The 25396-nt window shown below is 42.7% G+C and overlaps 1 protein-coding gene across 26 annotated transcripts in view; it reads right to left on the reverse strand.

Annotated features, from left to right (window-relative positions):
• The window catches only part of ANK3 (ankyrin 3), a 281101-nt gene that overhangs the window by 53764 nt on the left and 201941 nt on the right, over positions 1–25396 (reverse strand). For 9 of the 26 annotated variants that reach the window (XM_064717350.1, XM_064717348.1, XM_064717344.1 and 6 more), the window contains 7 exons: positions 24227–24299; positions 23972–24034; positions 17081–17207; positions 14087–14189; positions 8619–8725; positions 1566–1790; positions 748–846 (listed from right to left, as the gene is read on the reverse strand). In XM_064717350.1, the coding sequence (XP_064573420.1) occupies positions 748–846; positions 1566–1790; positions 8619–8725; positions 14087–14189; positions 17081–17207; positions 23972–24034; positions 24227–24299 (797 nt within the window). The remainder of the gene's footprint in view (positions 1–747; positions 847–1565; positions 1791–8618; positions 8726–14086; positions 14190–17080; positions 17208–23971; positions 24035–24226; positions 24300–25396) is intronic. The other 17 variants (XM_064717331.1, XM_064717334.1, XM_064717335.1 and 14 more) reach the window with 7 other exon arrangements.

The following is a 25396-nucleotide window of genomic DNA, read 5'->3' on the forward strand; positions in this document are numbered from 1 at the left end:
AATATTTCAGATACTGTCTCTGTAAATATTTAGAAACTACACAATTTTGTGCATGACATTTAACAAGAATACTCAGTGAGAAGGTATTGAACAGGTTTGGAACACCAAACACTCACCAATATTTTGAAAGCCTAATGCAATAAATTTCACAATGTGGTTTGAAAACAACAGTCAAAAACATACGGAAACATCCTTACATGTTTAGACTATACACAGCAGTCCCTTTGGGTAGCATACTTGGCTTTGTAAATTTGTTTTAACAAGATGCCTCTTGCAGGTTGCAAAGATTAGTGTTTCTCCAATCTTGCTGAATCAATTCATTCACTTGATAACATTTTTTTCTGAATAATCTTTCATAAGTAATGGACTTAATGTGATCACATTTTACAAATGCTCTTCCCAAAACAGTCTCACTTGAGGCCTGTAAATACCTTCTCTACCACAGGGTTGAACTTAAAGGACTGCCACTGTGTATTAAAATGTATTTAATGCAGTAGAAACACTTCAAATTTTAAAAATTACAAAAGCACAGAAGTTATGAAAGCAGAATGCTGGCAGTGAATTTTACATGCCTATAAGCACAAGGTAGTAGCAGAGCTATATTAAATCAAGCCACTATGATTTTCTTTCAGTGACAGAAATCAACTGAAAGTTTTAGGAAACTTAAAGAAAATAATGGGATTAACAAAAAATTGGAAACAAAAGAAAAACTGTAGACATTCTGTATCTTTTCCGTACATATCCTACCCAATAAATTTTGTTCCTTGTGGACCAAGCTGCAGGATTCGGCTAACCATGCTCTCACCCTCATTTAGAGGGGGAGGACTTTTAGGAAGATGCAGTTTACTGAATAACATCCATGCAGCAGGAAGAGAAACGAGAAGGGGAAATTAGGAACAAGCTGTCATTCCCGGCAGAACCAGCAGTTTATACCAGGGTGCCACTCACGGTGATGAACAAAATTTATAATTAGGAAAAAAAAGGCCACATCATAGTGGATTTTAAGCTTTAAAAACAGTCAGTTCCTAGCACTGGTACTACTTGTACCACCACTCCACAGCAGGTTACTCCAAGTGGTTTTGCTCCACAGGACAGAGACAGGCAGCTCCCAGCAACTCCAGAGGGAGCCGTGCACATATTGGGAGCAGAGCTCAGTATCTGGGTCCCTGTGGGTCTCTCCAGACAATTCTCTGTGATAGTGCTGTTTCTCTAAATACTCTACAAGCAAGAGGGTCAAAACCTGCTCTGGGTTTTCAGTGTGTGACTCCTCCTGACCTCCAAGGCAGGGGTTGCATGAGTAGATGGGGGTGGGACCTGGCCTTCCCATGGCTTTCCTTACCTTCACTTCCGTCCTGCAGTCATCCAAGAGGCAAAACTCGCCTAAAAATGCAAGGGTTCTTTACAGGAGGAATGGCAGGTTGGCATTTTTTAATGTTTTAAGTTAAGCAGCCTGTGCTACGTGCTCAGATGAGGTAGGGTCAACGTTTAAGTACTTAGATCCACAGGATAAAGGGAGCGAAAGGTGTGACATGAGCACAAACAATTAAACTCACAGAAGAACTCACCCTAAGAACTGTGCCCCTGCTGGCCCCATCTCTACAAGCCGACTTGCCAATCCTTCTCCTTCGACCATGGGCGGCGGGCTGGCCAGCTTGTGCCTCTTGACCAGGCGGCAGGTGATGCGCGTGGGCGCCGTGCACTTGCGCGGCGGGATGATGATCCGCATGCCATGGTGCCGGCTGCCCCTCATGGAGCCCCCGCGGGCATCCACCATGAAACTCACCAGGAAACTGCACCAAAACAAAGCAAACACTTCAGTGAAAGGCGTCTCGGAACAAGAGAAGATCAGCAAAATGTCACAGACTTCAAAACATTAGGAAAGTCATCCCGATCCCAGCTAAACTAAAAAGAACACGAAGATCCTTTTAGAACTTGTACTTGCATGTTAACTACTGGTTATCAAAAGCAGGAATTGCTAAAGCTCTAGCAACGTCATGGTGAAATGACCATGTTCTACTGGGCAATTTGGATTAAAAGTGTACACAAGAAGTGTATTAGTAGTGGTTTGTTAGAATTTTAAAACATCCCTTTGTTGCTGTTAGTTCTATTGTCCACAAATGAGAGCAATTAGCCTCACATGCATAAAGCAACCAGACAGTGTAGAAAAAGGAGAATCAAAAATGCTTATTATTTTAGGAACCTCAGTCTTTAAAACCTTCCCACTGTCTCAGTATTTGCAAATACTCTTGATGGCTGCCAGAGCAAGTGCCAGCACCATGGGTGAGAGTCCAGGCTACCAAGGGCTTCCACTGATGGGGAAGATAAGTGATGACTACCAAGTACATAAATTCCTTTAGGCTGTTGGCTCCCTGGAGGAAATCATGCAATCACTTCTCTTTGAAGATTAGATTCATTAGCAAAAAAAAAGGGACATTAAAGAAAAATCGCACTTGCTAGTGTCATTCCAATGCATAATTTTCCATTTTTTCATAAGACAGTAAGAAATTATATTTGTAAATGATGAGTGGTATATTTTTAAATAAAATTCTTTCTATTAGCATGGGAATAATTGAAATTAACAATTCATATTAGAATACCTTCAGGTAGAAGATGCAATAACAGGCTGGTAACAAGAGGAATACAAGTTACCAGCTCAGTCTTGAAGCCAGTACAGCTTTTGTTTGTTCCTTCTGTATGACAGACACTGACATAGCTGACACATCTGTCATGTGGCTTCACTATTTTCAAGGCTGTTGCCAAAACTTCCAGCTTTTAAGAACTGAACCTTCACATGACTAACAGGTGAATCCACTCAATTTCCTGGCTCCTGACAGCAAAGTGAACTAGGGGTGTCAGCCAATAATCCAGGGGATTGTGATGGCTCTCAGAAAAAAGCCCGCAAGTGCTCTGAATTATGACTGGGAATTTGTGCAACACAGTTCCATTTGCTCTGACACCAGCAGGATATCAACAGCAGCAGCTGACAGGCACTGCAAATAAACTGCATTCAGAAGTCTGGCCAACATGGGTGAGAAAAACCTGCACAAAAGCAGGAGGGAAATCAGCATTTGGTATTTAGCGGTCTGCAGGAGAGAAGTGAGTATGGACACAAGCTAGAAATAGTGGAAATATGGTGGAAATGTTGTCCAGCTGAATTCCAGATCAAGAAGTTGCTACATTGCTTTTCTTCAAATTAAAATCCATCAGTAAAGATGGGGAGGTAAAAACTGCTCTCTGAGATTACCCTAGCCCAAATTTACAATTTCTCATGCACCAGACACTTTACAAAACTGAGGCATGATATTTCACAGTAGTTCTCATACAGAAAAACTGTATCTGCATTCCATGTTTCTCTCCTAGATAAATGCACTGCGCACTAGAACAAATCCAAATGTTGCCACTAGGGTATCCCAGCTCCTCACAAGAGGAACTGTTTCAGCAGGACAGGATCTTGGCTAACCAAACACTTTCCACAAACACTGGGCTTGTGTCAGAACCAGTATGCTCAATCTTTAAATTACAGAGTATATAAGTGATTATAGTCTTATTATTTCTGGATGCTTAGCTGGCCTTTTGGAAAGGTGCTTGGTTTCTGCGTGCAGAGGAGCTGGGGCCCTTTCAGCCTGGCAGTTTGCAGGGATGGATGCCCGGCTGGAGCATCCCCTGCAGCAGCTCCAGGGAGCACAGCTGGCCAGAGCACCACGGAGGAGCCTCCAAGGGAGCCTGGCACGGCTGGGCTCGGCCTGATGGCCCAGCACAAGGCAATGTTTTGGAGAGCTGCCTATCATGTACATGGTTACTGGCTTGTTAAGCCACCTCAGAATTAGTAATGAAAAGGAGGCTTTCATCTAGTGCAAAAATGCCAAAACTTACACTCAAGTAAGATGCTGTCTTCTGCACCCAAACTATTTAAATGATGGAAAGAATCAATTGCCAAAAATCTCCAGGCAACTAAACCAACGGTCTTAAATTCATAATAAAAAAAAGAAATCAATAGAAGTTAAAACTAAGTACCTACAAAAATCAGTCCCTGAGTTACCAGGGCTGTTTAGGCTGTAGATTTTAAGGTCAGTCCAGCCTCAGCAACCAGGAGCTTTGCACTGTGAATAACACTGGGCAGGAGGCTGTGCCCCAGGGCAGGAACCAGCCCCTTCCAGCCTGGTGTCTGCAGCACCTGCAGCCTCCAGCAGACAAAACCTGCAGCAGACCAGCCCTTGTGCACATTGCTCCAAGAGAAAGGCAATCACTGTCAGCAGCTTATTAATTAATTATTTCCTTGTTTAATTTTCTGATTAGTAACTTACCGTGTAAAACAATAACAACTCCAAACAGTATTTCATGCATTTTCTAGCTAAAAACATTAGTAGCTGATGCTTACCTAAATTAATGTTGCACTAATAATGGAAACTACAGTATGACCTCTAAAACACAATGCTAAAGGCTAATGAGCATTTCTACTTGGATACATGGAAGGGATGAGGATGTGGTTGGATGCACTACAAACATCTACACACACTCTGTGGGAAAAAAAGTTTAAAAACAAAACAAAATGAGGATTCACAGAAAGCACTGAGTTATCACCTTGAATCATACTGGGGGAGTGGAGAGGAATAGCTGCAAAATAATTTAGAAAGCAAATGGGAAAATTAATGTAAGATAATTAGAGGCAAGCAACAGAAAATATCAATAATAAGTGCAAAGAAAAAGTAACAATCAGAAAAATAACAAAAGCAACATATTTGAAGGCCAGCCTTAGAAATTATTTGGCTTTTGGTTCACATATTGTGACATATGTCATATAAAATATGATACACATGGGAAAAAAGTCTGAAAGGGAGGGTTCATTTAATTATTCAGCACAGCTCTGTAAGTTCTCTGGAAAATGCAGAAGCACAAGGAGAAAAGCATTTGCTGTTTACTCAGTCGGCAGAGAATTTATTGCAACACAATTTCTTCATTAAATTCCAAAAACATGCTCCTGTGCGCCATGGAAAACCAGTTCTTGCACTTTCCTAAAGCAGTTTGTTTTCCAGAGCATAATGTGCAAACATATGTGTGGCAGGATGCTTGAAAGGAGTATCAGTCCATGCCATCCATTGCACTGCTGTCAAAAATGAGTTCTGTGCGTACAGCAGGCTGCAGTAAACTATATACAGTTAATTTAATTTAAACTACATATAGTTAATATAATTTAAAATACAGAAAGCTATAAAGAAGCTGATTTATGCCACTTTGCAAGACTGGATCCAGTATTTCTGAGTTTTTCAATATTTGAAGGTAATGTGGCACACTCATTTCTTTCTTTCAGCTAAGGAAATGAAGGAGTTAAAGGCAACACAAAGAGACAACACCCACATTTGACTTTGGGAAAGCTGCAGGAGTAAGCTCACATCTGACAGCTGAAGGTCATTTTGGTGAGGGTCTCTACCCTTCCAGAGGCCTCAAGATTCATGATGCATTTCAATGTACTGCTTACAATGGACCCTGTTCAAAACATATGCTGGCAAAACAACTTATCTCAACTCAAGAAGAAAAACATAAAACATTCTCTTGGCTTGAAAAAAGGAAAAACCAGAAGAGTTGAAATCACTGCCAACAATTTCTCTTCTCTCTGTATCCTTTCACTGATACATTGCTGGATCTCCACATCCTGCTCCCAGCACTCCCCTTCTGCCTGGGTGAGGAAAGGAGAGCAAACATTGATGCCTTCTCCTGACAGTGGGGAAATGGGGAAAGAGTGACCTGAGGCAGCAGTGCTGCTCCTGGCATGGCACAAGGGGGGCCCTGGGATGATGGAGATGGCCACGAGCAGTGGGGACAGAGCCTGGCCAAAGGGCCACCACAGCCCCTGCCCCCGGCCACAGATAAGGACAGGGATGAAGACCCCAGACAAGCAGAAAAGGATTGGCTGTTTAGGAACAGACTGGCAGAAGAGATGTGAAAAGTCATGGTCCTCTGCATATCAGATGTGTGCACTGTAAGATTAGAAGAGAACATCTGTTGATTGCCTCTAGGTGAAGATAACCAGGAAAATCAAGCAGGATATTATAACATGGGGCCACAACTGAAAAGCAAATAAGCAACGAGTGAGATTTGGGGTTTTTTTTCCTTGACAAAGGAACTGGATCCTCACAGCATCATTTCTGATTGATGTTCTATGTCAAATAAGAAATGTAATGGGCCAGAAAAGCTTTAAATGTTCAGAGAATATTTTGGTTTATGCCCATTTGGAGAGCTGTACCTGTTTGGAGGATATCTGTCCCTCTCCCTGCCACAGTTTGCTCCCCTCTGGGCAGCAGCTTTGCCACCTCCGCATTTGAGAGGGCCCATGAACCAAGGGAGCAGATCTCATGTGGAAGCCCCCATGTCCACAGAACATGTTTGGAAAGCTGGAACCACTGGTGAACATGCTGAAGACCTAAGGGCAGGCAAGGACTGTCCCAGAGGACTGGCAGGAGGAAAATATCAGACCTATCTTCTATCAGGATGAAAAGACACCAGAAAATTATCGACCAATCAGTCTAACCCAAATCACCAGGAAATATTCAGGAAAAAATTATTAAATAATCACTCTATAAGGGCCTAAAGGATCAAGGTAATTAATCAAGTTATTACACCTTTCCTACCACCAGGCTCAAAATAAAAACAAACCAAAAATATAAGTGGCAAGAGCAATTAATGCCAAATGAATTTTAACTCCTTCTTTGATGTGTGGAAGTACTGCCTAGGTACCTCAGCAAGCAATGGAGGCACAGAACAGATAAGGTAAGTGCAGGATCACCTGAGCAGTTACCTCAAAAGAGATACCATCAGTGCTTTCCTGTTACACTGAAAGGGAACTTCAAGGGCACATCTCACTCTGCTGTCCTGGCACAGGCACCTGGCTAAATGTCTTCACAATTTCAGCACAGAAAAAAGGTCTGCAAAGTCTTTGGAAAATAGGATCAGAATTAACAGCTCTCTTGCTAAAAAATGGAAAAAGGGGCTGGAAGCAGCAAACTGAAATAACCATAGAGACAATTGCAAACAGAGGGGAGAAACCAAACACTTAAACACAACAACACCAGTAAAAATTAACCAAACACCAGGATTTCAAGAGAGGGCCAAGAAATTCTAGCAGATCACGAACATTCACCAACAGAAACTGGAATTACCAAAAGGATAAAGCTCGTTGTGGGACTGCTTAAGTGTGCTATGTGTCAGACCAAGGAGGTGGAGATCATGGCTTACAAACAGGCTCCCATTAGAGAGAAAGCTGGGGCAGAGCCATGGGGAAAGCACCACCAAGGAGGGTCTGGGACATTTTGGTCTAAAAGACAGGATTACATATCTTCAGATGTAGAAAACAATTGTTAAGAGACCAGTAAGATCTTGTTCTCCATGCCCACTATGGACATGACAATGGATATCCACCATGGGTAAGAAATAGGCTGAGTCTGCAGCAATGAAATGTTAAGCCGAGCATTAGGGGAAGAAATAGTAAAACACAAGATAGTGGGCTCCTGAAGCTGGGGGCCTATAGAATCTCTTATTTTTAGCAATTATTAGGACATTAAGCATCTTTCAGAAATAGCTTGGCTACATTTTATCCTACAGCAAAGGAAAAGGTTGGGCTACCAGTTCTCCAAAGTCCTCTGCCAAAGCACCATTCCATGATAACCAACAGCCTTCAGCTTCCCATACTGCAATTCTTGACATTTTACAGCTAGCACTGATCACATGCAGCATTTTATCAGCTTGGGACCTAAAAATCCACTGCTGCATAGATCTGTTCTGCAGATGCAGGTGCAGATGTGCATTGTGGGACTGTAGCTTTAGGTTTGTGGGGCTTGCTGTATTGGAAATGAAATATTTTGGTATGTGCCACACTCATTTTTATGTTAAGAATGTAATTAGTCACAAAATGGGGAAGTAAATTAAAGCGGATATGAGATTTTATGTCCTGATCTCAAAAACTAAACAACAAATATTTACACTAGACAATCTAATAATAAGCAAAGATTACTTACACATTCATTTGCAAATTTTTACAATATGCATTCAGACATCACTACTACTGCATTTAAATCAGGTGTCTGTGTGGCACTGTCAAGAAGCACCTAAATTACAGTGATGACTCATAAGTAAACAAATAGCACCACCAAAATCAAACTACAGATATTGGAGACTAAGCAGGAGCTTGAAGTATAAATAAAGTAAGAGACCAAATTAAAGCCCCCCCCATTTTTTCCTCTATGAAAGAACTGAAAACATAACATACTATCTCTGATTTCACAGTCCAAATAATTTAACACAATGCAAACAAAATCATTTATGACACTGAAAGCAAAGCATAAGCAACAGAAAAAGCAAAACAGGACTCTTAAAGAGAAGCCTGCAGGATTACAATGTTCAGGCATTCAGAAAAATAAGTTCAGAAGCAAGTTTCTGGTTTGATATTCAGGAATTTAGACTGACTCCTGTTATTAAGCACCCTCCTTGAAGTCAGTGTGAATTTTGCCACTGGCTTCAAGTGGAGCAGGAACAGACATGTTATCAGCCATTACAGCAGGCTCTATTCTGCAGCTAACAATACAGTTCCACATCTAAAGATAAAGGAAAACTGTTAAATGACCTACCCAGAGTGGATGGGACTGGAAACAAGGTTAACATTGTCCAAGGTGTCTGCAGCCCAGCTGTAGTGCCTGAGAGAATCAGAATCAAACTCCCTTTGAAACGTCAGGTGCTTCAAAACAAAACAGATACATTGAAAATTAAAATTAACATTAGAAACACTTGCCTTAAATACAAACTTGTCAATATATAAATACAAAACTGTTAATATAATTATGTTAAATTTAGATCTGGTCCTTTCCATTTAACAGTGCTGAACCCTCCAGGGTTAAATTACTGGAAATCCTGTAACAGAAACATGAAATACACACACAAACTCTTCAAACCTTCTTTCTGCCCACTTTTTGCACTTCCTCCAGTTTCAAGAATGTCTCTCCCCAGTCTTTACTTACTTTAATGTGCCAGGTTAAAAAGATTGGAAAAAAAGGAATTACCATTTGTACTGCAGTCACACACCACACAGACAGGCAGTGTAACACCACCCCTCAGAGGGTGCCATTGGGTAGATCCTTATTCAAGCAGAACCTGGGAATAACTTCCCTGGGAGTTTCAGGGAGGCTGTGAAGGCAGGAGGAGGCTGGTTTCACACAACCAACATGGGCACTGCTTCGTGGAGTGCCACTGCCCCTGCTCATGTGGCCAGAAATAGCTTTAACCCTGTGGGGCTATAATTAACTCCCTGAGGTGTGACTTGTTCCTCCTGCTGCCCACGCACACGGACACTCACACATCCTGTGCCCCACAACATCCCCCACACTGCAAACCCTCCCACCACGGGGCACCAGAGCCATTCCAGCAGAACACTTGCTTTCCTTTGTTTTTCTAGTCTTAGGAAACTAAACCAACTACACTTCAAATACTGTTTCCCCCTATTTCCAGGGTGATATGAAAGCCACTCCCCAGTTTAAGAAGCACCATTGTAAATTACATTAATACAAGTTAAGTGAAGAAGCAACACAAAATGTTCCCCCAAGATGGTGTCAAAAATGTCAGTGTTTCCTGTAAGTAGGTTGTTTGCTGCTTAGAGGCAAATGCAGCTAGAGAGAGCAGCCTGCTTGCACTGAAACCTCACGGGCTGTTTTCAAATCAATTTCAATGGGTTCAAGTCAAACCAGAGCCAAGCACACGCTTCTAAAATCTTATTATTCTCACCTGGGTTTTTTTTTATATGTTGACACATGCTGGTAGTGGAAATTAATGATTTTGAATAGAAATATCAGCATTAGAAGTAAATCTGGCAAATTCAGTCATAAACACACAAAAGTTCTTCTCTTGAGAAGAGTCCACAAGATAAGCAGGCAGATAGCTGCTGTGTTGCTGGCCAGAACATGCAACACTCCCATCGCTCTGGGGTTTCCAAAAATCTGCACTCTTTAGGCATTTCTTTCATTAGGAATGAGGTTTCCTTCCTAGGTTTCCTTCCAAAAACTATTGACACCGTAATTTAGTGCTCTTTGACAGAAACCCCTGCAGAGTACAGCTTTGCTCTGTCACTCCTGGCTCGCTGCCTCCTCCCTTTCCTAGCTCAATGTTTCTATGAAGGATCTTTTGTTAAACTCTGGGCTCTAACAGATGTACTTGAGGCCTCACAGTTCAAGCACAGACAACAACAATAGAGGGCAAACTCGCGTATGTTAAACAGCAAAATACACCATCAGACATAAAAGGTAAAATGAATGCTGTCAAAACAATGACAATTAAGCATCCAAAGTGGACTTAATTGGCACCATTTGAAATATGTGTTGTAATTAAGTTTAATGAAGACAGTTTTCTCAGCCTTTCCAATAAGACACTAGGGATTCTGCAACATTTCCTGGAGAGCCTGTGGTTCAGGCAGGAAAGTCAACACTGTGGGCTTCTGCTGTTCCAAGTGATTTGTGTGAGCTCACACTGAGCACGTTATTACTTTTGATACCAAACAGTGTAAGATTCAGACAGGTTGTCTCAGGCATTGTAAAAATTCAGATAAACAAAAATAAATTTGTTGTTTAGCTCAGTGATAAACTTCATCATCAAAAATAGGTCAAAGTAAAGAAACACAAGACATGGGCCAAAAGGAACAACACAATTGGTGTTGGTCCCTGAAAGGCCTGCTAAGCTGTACAGCATCACTGCACTGGGGTACAGGACACACATCAACAAATAAATGTGGGGTCAGGTGTTCTGTAAAAAGGATGATTTTTCACACAGAAAAAAAATGCTTATGTTCCCTTAGCAGTGGGATATGGAAAACTAAACACAGAGCCATATAAATTCCAAGGAAATACCATCACTCCAAAATAATCTGCGCTAGACAGAGGTGCTCCTGCACCTGGACGTGCTCTAGGTTTGCCTACACACCTGAGGGGGTTCCTCAGTCCAGCTCCATGCCCTCAGACACTCTGTTTCCCACCAGGTGACTGGGTTTTTATAAAATATTCCTTTCTGACCAAGTGCAATCAAACAGATCTTTTGGACATGTGCAGAGCAAGCAAAAGCCCTAAGTCTGCAGCTAATAATTTTGGTGGAGAAAGGGAGTAGGAAAAGCTGATAGCTGGACCCACTCATCTTACACACAGCACACATCTGTGAATCTCATTTTTTCAGCCTGTTGAGGTGCTGGATGTTCCATGCAGGCAAAAAAAAAATTTAAAAAAAATCTTCCTGTGTAAGTTGCAATATAAGCAGTCCAGAAGACAGTACATTGTCAGTGATATTAAATCACAGGATCCATTCTGTGTTTGGTCAGGTCCCAGTGTTCCCTCCCTGGACTGAGGGAGATTAAAAATGCATTGCTAAAGGGTGTGGCAGCCTTAGATGCAAATGCGTGTATAAAAATACGGAGGGTTCTGCTGGCAAGGATCCTGCTGCTTGCATAACTGAATATCCAGGCTGTGTAATATCAAAGTTCAGCAAACAGAAAAATTTATGCTTCCTCCCAGATGAATTTATCTAGACTGAAGTGATTCAGCAAGCTGCTATTTAATGGACAGCCCGAGTCATCCTGCCTTTGGCTGATTAAATTCAGAGGTTGATGTAAATTATTCCATGGAGAAGTCATTTGGATTTAGTCTGAGTTGCTGCATCCAAGGGAACACGGCAGAACACAGAAATTTTAACTTTGCTCCAGCCAGGTTATGAGGTACAGTGTGGCCTGGATTCAGAGCTCCCTGTGAACAGGGTCAGCAATAAACGACCAAATGCAAGCAATGGAGAAAATCATGACTTCTAAAGAACTATTAGAAACTCTTCTCTAACACTCCATGTGCTATGCAGGCAGTGAGGTTCAGTCAAGAATGGTTTCAAATCATCTTCATTTAACTCTTTCCAGTCTCCCAAGTCTACCAGGGATCCTGGGGAAAGGTGATGGGATCTGCTCTCTTAACCAGACCAAGAGGCTGGCAAATGTTCCTTACTCTTTTACATACTGATGTTTGTGATAAAATTAATTCCCAATAATTGACTTTGCTGCTGCCATGAACTCCAGACAGGTCTGAGCTGTACAAAAGGAGAGGAAATGGCATACACAGGCAATGGATTACTCTGTTTCAGAGCAGCATGATTCCCAAAATAGCCTTAACTCCTCTCAGTTCCCAGACAGACTTTCAGAATATTGATTTCAAACCACAAAGACCTTTGCTCCTGTGAATCCCATTGGTGGAACACAAATTGGTGCTTTTTTTCCCCTGCTTTCTACTGCCATAGCAGAGGTTATCTAGGAGCCCATCAATGTACAGAGGGATGAGAAAGAGGGGCAGGGATATTCTCCATCTCCCAAACACACTTCTCCTGTTTCAGCCAAAAGCTAGGGCAGGGCTGGGCAGGAAGCCACAGGAATTCCAGAGGATGGATATATTTCTGTCAGGACATGGAGGTTTGGAGGAGTCATGGCAGAAAGTTTTGCCTGGGCTCCCTTTCTCATGAAGATAGTTTGCTGCTTTCACGTTTGTTTTGCACAGAATCATGGCTTCACTAACCTCTCAAGACAGGACTGATATTTTTTCCCAGTACCACATTCTTGGAGATTTGTTAAGCACAGAGCTGGTTTTAAGCCTTGTTATGTGCACCCTAGCTGCTCAATCCATGCCATCTGCTTTAATGGGAATCACAGTCATGGCCAGAATCATAAAATGATGCAATATATTCTCAGACTGAAGAGTCTTCCTCTCCTCTGAAACTTCCATCGTATCAAAAACGCTTAATGAAGTCTTACTATTAAAAGGCATCAAAGCAGCTTTAGGTGCTCAGCCCTGACACAGAATTTCCAGGGCCAGTAGCTGCAGATTTTGTTTTATGACTTCAAACCAAACAAAACCACAAAATCACTGCTATGCAAACTTTGGAAACTCTTCTTAGATGGCTGTTGCAAATTAAGGTTATTGGAGGTTTACGGCATTTCACTTAAAAGTAACAATCTAATAGTAAACATTCTGTTGCTAAAGAGAACCCAATTTCTGCCATTCTCATAATACTACCAGAACTGTGTAAAAGCTGTAGTAAAACTGGATGGCTTATCCCACAATAGAATTTACAGACTAATACAATCAAGGTTTAAAATGTACAAGTCCTGTTTTGTGAACCCTTTTCCCCATGAAAATATCCTCTGAGATCAATAACCCCCCAGTGCAGGAATGCTCTGTGAAAACAGCAGCAGAAAAGCTCTGTTTCATTGCAATCCACCTTATGCTCTTCCAGGGCATAAACAACAGTTCCACTCCACTTCAGTCCTTTCCAAGTAAGGATTTTAATGTGAATTTTTATCCAGCTTCCTAGCAGGTCTTTGACTTCTGTGTATCAAGAAACGCTAGAGTAATTCAGTTAGATTTGGAAATCTGAAGCAAGTCCACCAAGGAAAATGCTGGGGAGCTCACAAACAAAGCATACTGTACTCAATCATCCCCAGCTTTTGGGAAGACTTTCCCACGCTATCATCAGGTCAAAAGATGCTGCTTTTGTTGCATTAGTCATTGCACAAGTGTTTGGAAGATATATAAACTGAAGAGTCTACACTAGCTTAATCTTTACAAGGCCAAATTCTTCCCAGGAGTGAAAAAACAAGGACAGCAGTTGGAGTCCCCTCCATGTGGACAGGGCAGGCAAAGTAATTCCCAGTCTGTGCAGTACAAAGGTTGCTCAGTGTAAAACTCATTGCTCCCAGCTTATCAAAGCACTCTGAAGATACACAGGAGCCTCACAGGAGCACCCACTGACCTCAGCCAATAACAGTCAGAGACATAACAGGTCCCTTAAAGACTCTTTTGGTTTGGGCCCTCACCACCTGCCCCTTGCAGGATCCAACCCAGAGAATGGCAACCCCACCATCTCCTGTCCACAGCTCCTTCCCTGCCCCTCTTCACCAGCTGAGAGAGCAGCCAGAGCCTCTGGAAGCACAGCTGAGGCCTGCTGTGCTTCCATCAGCTCTGGAAGCACAGCTGAGGCCTGCACACTGCACAAACAAAGCACAGCTGCCCTGTGGCAGGGACACAGCACGTACCTGGTCCTTGGCTGGCACCAGCAGCTCCTCAATCATCATGCTGTCCCGGGCATAGGAGCTCCTGTTGAGCGTGTAGGACCTATCCGAACTGAAGGAGCGGAGGCTGTTGTATTTACCAGTTATCAGAGAAAGTGCGGGTGACAATGAGGTGAACAGAAAATAAAAACAAAAAAATTAATACATGCAACTTCCAGGGATAGCATCAAATGGCAAAACATACATCATCTGTGAAATAAACACAAGGAGGAAAATGGAATAAGAAGTATTTGACTATAGTTAAATATTCCCTACAATATGCATAAGCAAAATCTCAGCAGATGCTTACTGCTTTGGCAGTAATGTTGTGGCTTTAGAATAAATCTAGAGAGGTGTATTCAAGTATTTAGATGAGCTTTGATAAGTATCTCCATGCCCTAATCCTGAAGGGGACCCACGAGGGCAGGTCCCAGGGGAGCTGGGGGAGGTCACAGTGCCTGCCCACAGAGCTCAGGTTGCTGAGGCAGGTTTAACTCAGAGCAAGGTTTATGTGATGGCACTCTCTTTGTGGCTGAACCACTTCTGACATTGTTGCAAACACTGTAGTTATCCCTGTAGTTAGAAAGGAAAGGGTAATAAGTTTGAAATGAAAGGAGAAATAAATTTGCTTAATGACAACTAAGTACTGATTCTGATGTTTGGGAATTATTTTGTGCATGTTAAACTACGCAGAAATAACTATGATCACTCTTAACGTGTTGCAATTAACCCAACGTAGGAGTGTTTTACATTTAGCCCTGGAAGGTACATTATGGTATGTGCTAAAAACATGCTGCAGGCCTAGACATGCTTGCTACGTGACAAAAAATAAAGTAGTAAAAAATGTGAATTAATACAAAGCAACATCCACCAACATACTACACTTTTGAACTAGCAACACTTTTCACACTCAGAACTCTACAAGGTGTTTCATGCATTTAGTAGTTGCTAATTGAATTTCTCTAATTCCTTAGCACACGTTCCCTTCTTGTGCTGGAAGCAGAACTGGGATCTTAATTACACACTGTAGGCATATGTTAAGCAGATTTTTACATGATAAAGGGCATAAAGAATTTAAGTTATATTTGTTATAACAGAGGGATACTCTCTAGGGCTGAACCCCCTGCTCCCCAAAATAAAAGCATGTCACTTCCCAATGCTAAATAAAATGAAGATGAGCAATGGCAGCAGCAGAAAGATGAGAGAGATGTAACACGATGCCATGCCTTCTTACCTGACTTTTGGACTAAAGCAATTTACATTGGAAAAGAAACAGGAGAAATAGAAAGCAAAGAATCAGACAAGAAAAGCAAGATGTTATGGCTGGATGGCTTATATATTTAATGTGTTCATTTCTTAATGTTACACTCAGAATCAGCAGTAAGATACATCCACAGAATACTTTTTTTTTTGCTAAATTAAATACTTCACAGAAAAAAAACACTGTATTTGTCTCCTCTGAGCATAACATGGGCAACGCAAAAAATGAGCTAGGCAGCAACAAATAGTAATGGCACTGCTAAAACCAGAAGCATGGGAATATCAGATTCCTCTCAAAGAAAAGATAACGTGGGGCTGAACCTCAGATCTCCCTAACAGATGGTGACTGTGCAATCTGCTCTCCCACCTGCACACCCTGTGCAAGCAGAGAGCTGCGAGGGGTGAAAGGGCTCAGGTAAATCAGTGTGGGCTCTGCACACAGAGATGCTCCCTCTGCATCCCCAGTGCCCTGCTCCTGCCCTGGGCACAGTGGCAGGGCTCTGTGATCACCCTGCTCACACCAGACTGGAAAGCAGCATGTCAACTTTGTTAATTCACTTTACTATGACACGAGATTCTCCCTTCAGATCTGATTTGCTGATTTTCTGGCTAATGGACTACTTAGTACATTCATGAGAAATGCCAAGATGCTTTATCTCATAAATACTTATTAACTTCCCTAAAAATTGTAAATCAAGCACAACACGGCTGGGGACTATTAAAGAGCAAATTTCCACTGCATGCTTGCATTTCTAACGTGGCCATAAGAAACAAGACTGAAGGGTAGACATCTAAGCTTTACCTTATGGGAGTTGCCATTTGCTGTTAGACAATGAACTCACTTTTTAAAACAGATCTTTAAACTACAGCATAGGAAAAAGCCCTCAGGGCTCCAGCTTATGAGGTTTAATTATTAGCTTCAGTACAATTCAACTGTCAGTAACTACACTGCAAATCCACAACTATGGAAGCAATCTCTGCTCACACAGTTTTAACTGTTTTGAGCAACGCACACTGAAGGCTTTAGCAACATTAAAAAATAAAATCTAAAATGTTGATCAGGAAATACCTGCATTGAAATTAATATGAGTCAGACAACACATTAAGTTACAATGTTTTATCAGGTTCACAGGAACTTTGGCCTGTTTTTAGCAACACATAATCCATTCCCTGTCAAAATAAATCCTCCAACAAATTAAGGGGAAGCTTGCCTTTTTTTTCCTTTTTTTTAGTAGGGAAGAGCATTTTTTTTAAATGTTGTCTTTCTCAGTTGGATTACTCACTAGCACCTTTAAAGAAATAAAAGCACCAAGTAGCAAAATGATTTGTCATTCAGTTTTTCTGGCATTTACATTCTTCAGCAAAACACACCCACCATTAAGGAGCCCTCTACTGTGAGCATCAGTCTGACCAGTAGTAGCCAAAAGAAACCAGGCTAGGTCAGTTTCTGGAGCAGCTGCAGACTGCTAGCAAAGAGGTACCTTGGAGATGTTCAGAGCAACGAACAGAGACCAGAAAAAGTGAACAGCTCAGTTTTGTGTATCACCGCCATAAGAAGCCAACATGAATAAAGAATATGAAATAAAACTGCAATGAACATATGCTTCAAAGGATGTGCACCCCCTCTAGTTCACTTCAAAACAGACCCCAGAGCTGTGTGGAAGAGTAAAGACTTGTTCCTGTGGCGCACACGAACGCGAGAAGCAGCAAACACAGTACCTGGCGGAGCGCGCTCCCAGGCTGAAGCCCATGTATCCTTCAGCAGGCAGGGAATCATCTCCCAGCTCTTTCAGATCCTGGGGTCCGAGGTACTTGTCTGTGTCGCCTGTCATTGCATCCTCACCTGCTGGGACAAAAGCCAGGCTGGAATCAGAGCTACACGTAGGGCAGATGTTTGTGCGCTTACTAAGTCATAACGCCCTTCCCTGCTCGCCAATAAGGAATCAATCCAGTCACCCCCACTTTCCCTAAGGCTCTTTCCACGTTGGATGTTAATTATCCACCCTCTGAGTCTGCCTGAGAAAATAATTTTATTGGGGGACAAACGAAAGAAGCAAGATTCCACCTTGACGTAAGCCCAATAAAGTTATACGAGCGATGACTTTTGCCCAATCGTCTCAGCAAGCTAAAGAGCTCCTCTGTACTTTGCATCGTTGCGCTCACTTTTGCTTTCCTTATGGAAAAAAAGAAAAAAGCCCGAGCCGACAAAGTTGGATCACTCCGTGTGAAAGAAAAAAACCCCAACAAAACAAACCAATCGACAAAACCAAACCAACCCCCGGCTGCGAGACACAGCGTGTTTGCCACCAGTCCTGAAAAGTGCAGCAAGCTTGAATGGAGGCTGAGGAGGGGAGGAAGAGGCCCGCCTTCCACCTTGGGTATTTCTCAATGCCTTTTGGACGTTTGAATGTAAGACGGGACTTTTTAAATTAATTAATTTATTTTTAAATGAAGCGCTCCTCGCTGCCAGGCTGGTTTGCGAAGGTGAGCGCTGCCCGCACTCGCTCTGCCCCATTCGCAGCCCCATCCCCGCGGTGGGGACACAGCCGGACCCCGGGCATGGCCGGCACACGTGGGACACGGCCATCCGCACGGAAGGAGATGCTGAGCTGGTTTATCCCAAACAAGCCCAAGAGGAAGCAAAGTTGGATGTAGGGAGCGGCGGGCAGGCGCCGCAAAGGGTTAACGGAGCAGCTGCCCGGCGGGGAGCATTTGCATGCCATTACATCATGCGAACCTACATTCCTGCACTGACAGAGCACGTCCAAAATACGCCTTTTGCCGTGTTGGGTCCCCCCGCCCCGCTCCCACAACAGCACGGAGCAGAGAGAGATCCCCGCGAACTCACGGCTTACCGATATCCACTCTGCCCCTTGGTTGTGAACCCTTTTAGGAGTGTTAGGTTTAAACTGCACAACAGAGAAGTTTAACAACAGCGCGATCCCGAAGGTAAGCGACGCCCGAGCCCAGCCTCACGTTTCCCGCTTTCATTCAAGGAGTTTAGACTGGTTTCCATTCACCAAACTCAGGAAACCACAGGCGAGCTCCGGTTTTAAACTAACAATCAAGTCTAAAAATACCCCTTCAGCTACTGCTTCGCAAACGGCAAACAAGCAGACCAACTTTCTCCTCCAGCCCAGCAACAACCAGCATTTTAAGCAGCAGATAAAAAGCTAAAATGTCCACAATACACCGTAAAGCATTCAAAAACCCGAAACACAAACATCATACATCAAGCGAAACTTTAAAAAGTCTTACTGTTTTGGAAAGCCATTTTCACCAGCCTGGTCTATAAGATTTTTTTCCCCTGGTGTTTCCAAGAATTCCTATTAGTCCTATTAGTCCTTAAGCAGTGATTTAGGCTTAATCTCCAAACCAGCACAAGCAAACTAATCCCTGTGGGTCATATTCGCTTTCCACACAACAACTGAGATCTTCTTAACATCTTGATCTCTTCGTATGTATTTCAGGACATGTGCATCTTTGTCCTCTCAACTCAGATTAAAGTTCTTTGCAAATACGAAACAAAACGAAAAGTACCAAGTTAAAAAAAAAAAATAAAAATCCCTTTTTAATCACTCTGCAGACATCCCTTTAAAGCTTCTGCTGATTGGATTACAGCCTCCCTTGGCAAGCCTCTTGAATGGTGACATAAATGCAGGCACTCCAGTTATTTGTATGTAAATCGGGGTGCTGCGAGGGTGTAGTTTTTCTGTAACCCGATGCCGGGGCTGCGGGGAAGGCGCTGCCTCCGCCCGCCCTCCCTCCATGGCCGGGCCGGGGGAGGGAGCCCGGCTTGGGCACACCCCGGGGCTGGGGGATGGAGCCCACCCTGGGCACATCCCCTCCCTCGGTCTGGGGGTGCTGGACAGGGAGGGAACCGCACCGATGCTGGGAGGTGAAGAAGCGAGAGGTCCGGGCAACTTTCAGCAACTACCAACTGAGCCACTAAATTTGGAAACTTCTGCCCCTGCAATACCTGGAGAAAAGCGCTAAGCTACCGAGGAGGTATTTTCTTTAAGGGCATCGTTTGTCAAAGGCAATGAGAACGAACCCCCATTCAAATCGAGCCGTAAAACACATCAGATGTTATCCTGCTCTGCAGCTAATCCAGCCGGGACAGGATTACTCTGATGAAATGCGCTCATCAAAGGAAAAGCTGCGCCTAGGAGTGGTGGTTTCAAAGAATTCCACACATTGTTTTGTGATCGTGGGAGGCTGGGGCAGAATGGGTGGTGCACGTTTCAGCAATCCCACTCTGTTTAATTAGGTGCTGCAGCCTAATCCTCTGCGCTCCAGGTAACGCTGAGCGCCGTGTTTGCTCTCGGCACACGGAATTCCTGCGGAGAAGGTCCCAGGGAAGAGTGAACACAAAACTCCGAACGCAAACATAGAGAAATGGCCAACAATGAGGCACCGATGAAAAGACACCAACAATGGATGCAAAGACACCACCAAGGATGGCAAACCGCACTGCTTTGCTGCCTTTGCCATCCTTCCCTTCTTAACAGGCTACACACGTTGAAGAAAGGTGATGTCCCTGCTAATGGTTAAACACAGCTATCACAAGTAGAGGAAACAGCTCAAAGTCCAGGGAAAAACAGCAGCAGTGGGTCAAAGCAAGGCCCATCAGTTCTAGTGCACCCTGTCTCAGACAGCAGCCGTATTTCATAGCAGAGTATGGGAACATGGACCAGCAGAAGTACTCCAAGGCATTTTTCTAGCTGGCACTGACTTGAGCACATGTTTTCTAAAACAAAGAGGTCTGTATAGTCATGAACAAGTTTTTTGGGGGTTTTTCCTTTTTAAATTCTTCCAGTTACACTTTGAACTCGCGTAGACTTTTTATGCTCCCCACACCAAGGACCCTTGCAAGAAGTCATAAAAGTCAACTACCTCCTGCAGGCAGAGCAGCCCTTTCAAGCTGGATCTGCTTCCTATGGTTTCACTGATGCGCCATAGTTTTAGACTTCTGGAGAGCAGCAAGCACTGCTGCTCACTTTGCCACCCATTTTATGTTCCAGCCTATCCCTCACTCCATTTGTTTGGTTTTATTTTCTGGGATAGAAGGTTTAGAGGTGTTTTTAGTCTTTTCTCCCCAAGAATATTTTTCTTGCCTCTTATCATCTTTCTCATCCCAAGTTTTCCCTGTTTTTCTGGTCCCCCAGCATGTCTCCTACAGCTGGGAACTGCAGGAGCTCAGGGTTAGGTGTTCTTTTAAGAGGCCAGTGAGAAACACAGGCTCTCTGGCAGCAGGAGAGAAGGCATCATGTGGCTTGGGAAAAGTCCCAGACAAAATTTAATCATAGGCTGGGATCCAGATGAGCATTTGTCACTTGGCTCTGCTAAAGATACCTGAGGACTTCGCCACTCCTTCATCACAGCCTGTCCAGAGCTGTCCTGATGGCAGCAGAGGCAGAGCCACAGGGAAAAGGAGGATGTTTCAAGTTGTAGCCAAGGTTTTGGTTTCACAAAGTATGGAGAAAAGCCAGTACCAAACCACTGAAGCTTTTATGAACCTGTGAAATTTTATGGAGCCAAAGAAACTCTGAAAACTGAGCTTAAAAATATAATAAATCAACCACACCCTAAATGACCAGTAACAGATTTTTCATGCATGGTGATGTTCTGACCTGTCTTAAATGCACTCAAACTGCTGTATCTTAGCACCTACTCAGGGATCAGGCAGTGTGCATTCATCTTCTGTTAGGACATCTGTCTAATCTTCCAGGGATTGATTAGCATGATACTTATTCTTACTGAGGCAGGCATCTCCACTAAATGGGTTTAAAACTGTGTCCTGGTTTACACCTAAAAAGTTTGTTATCTCCTGAAGGCCAAATAAAAAAATAAATAAAGTCAAAGCTCAAGAATAACTGGTTTTTGATAATGTCTAAACTCTCTGATTGAGTTTATGGATTGATTTATTTTTTCAGTGTAGCAGTTTCCCAACACTTAACCTCACTTGGGCAGACTTGCCAGAACAGTCTAGGAAAAAGAATTAAAAAAATATCTCTTCTCAACCAGTTTGACTCCAAACCAAACTGTCCCCAGCAGGGAAGAGAAATTACACAATTCCCATGTAAATACTTATTTAGTGGGCACAGCAAGACATAAAACACAAGGAAATGGTTTCCTGACATTTGTCCCTGAGCTCTGAGTCTCTACTTTCCAAATTTCTCTTATGAGTGAAACCTTGAGGGTTGTGGCTCATTGAGAAGCCATTCAACAAGTCTGTCTCAGAGAAGAGTTTTGGCTGATGATATGAACACCAGCCAAGCCAGGGAGAGCTTGGATTTGTTTGCTAAATTTGTGCCTTTCTCCCACTTGGAAATCAGCTCCCTGGCTCAGAGATTTGTCAGAGTGCCTCAGCATCTTGAACGGATTTGCTTCGACTGGTGTGAGTGGATGCTCTGTATATAAATACCCCACTAACACTGAGTGATGGGCGTCATTGAGTTGTCTTTACAGATCTGCAAATCAGGGAAGAGACACAGGCCAGCGGTTATCACCTCAAAGCCTGCAATTCATCTCAAGCCTTGCAAAACACCTGTTATCTGACTTGTGAGCTCCCTTTCAGCTGGGTTTGAAAAAGACCCTGTCATCTCAGCATCACAGAACGGCCTGGGTTGTGAGGAACCTTAAAGATCATCTTGCTCCAACTCTGCTGCCATGGGCAGGGACACCTTCCACTCAACCAGGTTGCTCAAAGCCACGTCCAGCCTGGCCTTGGACACTTTCAGGGATGGAGCATCCACATCTACACTGGGAAACATGTAATAGCTCCTCACCACCCTCAAAGTGAAAAATTTCTTCCTAATTTTGAATATAAACCTACCCTCTTTCAGCTTAAATCCACTCCCCTTGTCCTGTCAGAACATGCCCTTGTAAAAAGTTCCTCTCAAACTTCCCTATAGGTCCCATTTAGGTACTGGAAGGTGCCCTGGAACCTTCTCTAGGATGAACAACCCCAAGTCCCTCAGCCTGGCTTCACAGGAGAGGTGCTCCAGCCCTCTGATCATCTTTGTGGCCTCTTCTGGACTTGCTCCAACAGCTCCATGTCCTTCTCACGTTGGGAACCCAGAGCTGGATGCAGCAATCCGGGTGGGGTCTGCTGAGAGCTGCCCATGGTGCTCTGGATGCTGCCCAGGACACGGCTGGACATTTCTGGGCTGCAAGTGCACATTGCCAGGTCATGTTGAGCTTCTCTTTCACCAACAGCCTCAAGTCCTTCTCCTCAGGGCTGTTCCCAAATCCATTCTCCACTCAGCCTGGATTTATGCTTGGGATTGCCCCAGTCTGGATGCACTTGGCCTTGCTGAGCATCATGAGTTTCACACAGTCCCACCTCTCCAGCCTGTCAGGTCCCTCTGGGTGGCATCCCTTCCCTCCAGCACGTCACCCACACCACACAGCAAACCTGCAGAGGGTGCACTGACCCCACTGTCCACACTGCCAACAAAACTGTGAAATGGCACCAGCTCCAACACCAGTCCCTGAGGAATGGCACGGATCACTGGTCTCCCCTTGGACACTGAGCCTTTGAACACAACTCTGAGTGCCCCATCCAGCCAATTCCTCAGCCCCAGAGCTGTCCATCCATCAGATCTCCCTCTCCAGTTTAGACACAAGGATGCAGAGCAGGAGTGTTTTGTATAAATGATTCTCTCAGCTCCCCTGTCCACAACGTGGGTGCAGAACACAGTCTGCAACCTGCAAGGAACCAATTGTACTACCTGCATTAGTTAGTGACGAGAATAAACCTCCCCAGATCTGGCTTTCAAAAGGATCCCACAGGTTACAATTGACATTTTTAGCTCCAGCACCCAGGCTCCCCACCGGGTGTTTCTGGTCTGCACCTCTCTGTGCAGAGGGACACAGCAATTCCTGCCCTGCTCACCCACACTGCTATGCATCAGTGTTCCTGTCAGCTGGAACAATGCAGTGTTTGGAGCAGGACAATGGCCCAGGAGAGCTATTTGGGAAACATGTATGTATGGGAAGAACATGATCCTTTTGGAACTGCACAATGACAGATGGGGAACAAACCAAAAGCCTCAATGCATGAATTAAACAAGAGCTGCACACAATGGACTGAAATATCTTTTACACCTTGCTGCTTGAATGCTATGAAAATTAGAAGTAAATACATCAATAAGGATGAAGAAAGAGAGACTGACTAAAGAAAAACAAGAAAATTGAACACAGTCATTTGTTTTAAAAAAACCCAAGAACTTTGTTCTTTCTGCCATTGATTTCGACTATCAGCCATTTCTTCCAAAGTGTTTTGATATCTTACCCTCTTGTCCAGTATCCCATTTTTCAGTTCAAACAATAAAACATTTATTCACTTAAAGGAGCATCAGCAAAATGATTATTCCAGGAAAGTGAAGGTAATTTGATCAAAAAATCGTAAGAGATTCAGAAAAAATGTTAGAGGATTATCAGCAATAGCGCAAAGAATTTTTGAAAGCACTCTTAATTGTAAAGCAGAAGTTATTGTTAGTGGGATAATAAGAAAATTATCTGAAAGGATTAGTTTTCAGATAGATGAAATAAAGGGAAGAGGATTAAGTTAAATATCAGTGCAATACAAAAATGCACAAATACCTTCTTCAACATCTGACAAATATTCAGCATCACTGAGTATTTCAGGGGCATTGGCTTTACGCACTGCATGATTTAAATAAACAAAACAATTAAAGAAAAGCACATACTATTGATGTGTCAACAAAAATCAATGTACAACAATAACAGATGTGCAATGACCATATCCAACCAATAATGTGTGTTAGTCTTGGGTTTTTTAAACAGACATTTCTTGCAAGCACAAAGAGTGAAAAAAAAATTAAAATTTTTTAATACCTTCATCATCAGACATATCAAGAACTTCATTCATGGTTTCTGGTACATTCATTTTGTGCTTTTCTGTAACAGTCTGTAATAGAAAAAAGTAATTTTAGAGTGCAAGCATATTTTTTCTTAAAATTCTAGTTATTTTTAAAATTATATGCAAGATAAGATTTTTATCTGCAGTTAGAAAAACAACACATTTTTTAGCTTCCTATTCACTTTCTATTTTAAAGACACATTGAACTATAAATTAAAAAGACTACAGAAATAGGCAATATTATATTTGTTTTTTAAATGATGTTTATATTGTCGTAGCAGAAAAAGCTCAAATGGAAAGCTTAGATGATGATATCAAAAGAAGAATCTAATATACTGAAATGAACTTCATTTTAGGGGGCTTAGTAAGAACTCTAGGTAATCAGCTAAATTTTGAGCAAGGAATATGTCATCTCTAATAAAACCAAACTTTCTGAGGGAAGCATTTCTCCTTTGACATCAGAAGATTTCCGCAATTTGGGAGCAGCTGAAAACCTTTGTGAATTTTTTTCAGAGGTGCCTCAGCATGAATTGTGTGTTTTTCCCACAAATGAGAACAATTGTAACCACATGCAGGCTAAATGATACCCCTGAAGGGCTTCGTGCATGAAAGACACTCAGAAGTGGTTGCATGGCTTTTATCCCTATGTTTATATTGATTCAGATTCAAAGACCAATATAAAGAAAACAAAAGCAGAAAAGAAAGTTCTGAATGCACCTGAAATCTGTTCCTAGAATACCTGTATCCTGAGAATGACATATACATGTACTTTTTATTTTTCCAACACAACAACCATGGGTAGAGGTCTGGGTCAGACCAGAACTTGTGCAGAGATATCATTCAAGGTGTGCAGTGGAATTAAAATAAAACCAACCAAAACAAAACAAAAACAAACCAAACAAAAAAAAACACCCACAAAAAACCCACCAAACCTAACCTCAAATAAAAACCCACTCCCATCTTTATGGGGATTTCAGACTGTATTTTTTTTAACCACTGTTACTTCTCATGCTTCATATGCAAATAAGAAATCATTAAGAAGTTCAGGAGGGCAAAATAGCCCTTCTATTTTCACTTATTTTAAAAGATTTCAGTTTTTCCTCGGGCCTTAAGAGTACTCACTTGGCATTTCTTGTTTCTTAGGC

The sequence above is a fragment of the Zonotrichia leucophrys genome, chromosome 6, assembly GCF_028769735.1.
Source record: "Zonotrichia leucophrys gambelii isolate GWCS_2022_RI chromosome 6, RI_Zleu_2.0, whole genome shotgun sequence".
Lineage (NCBI taxonomy): Eukaryota > Metazoa > Chordata > Aves > Passeriformes > Passerellidae > Zonotrichia > Zonotrichia leucophrys.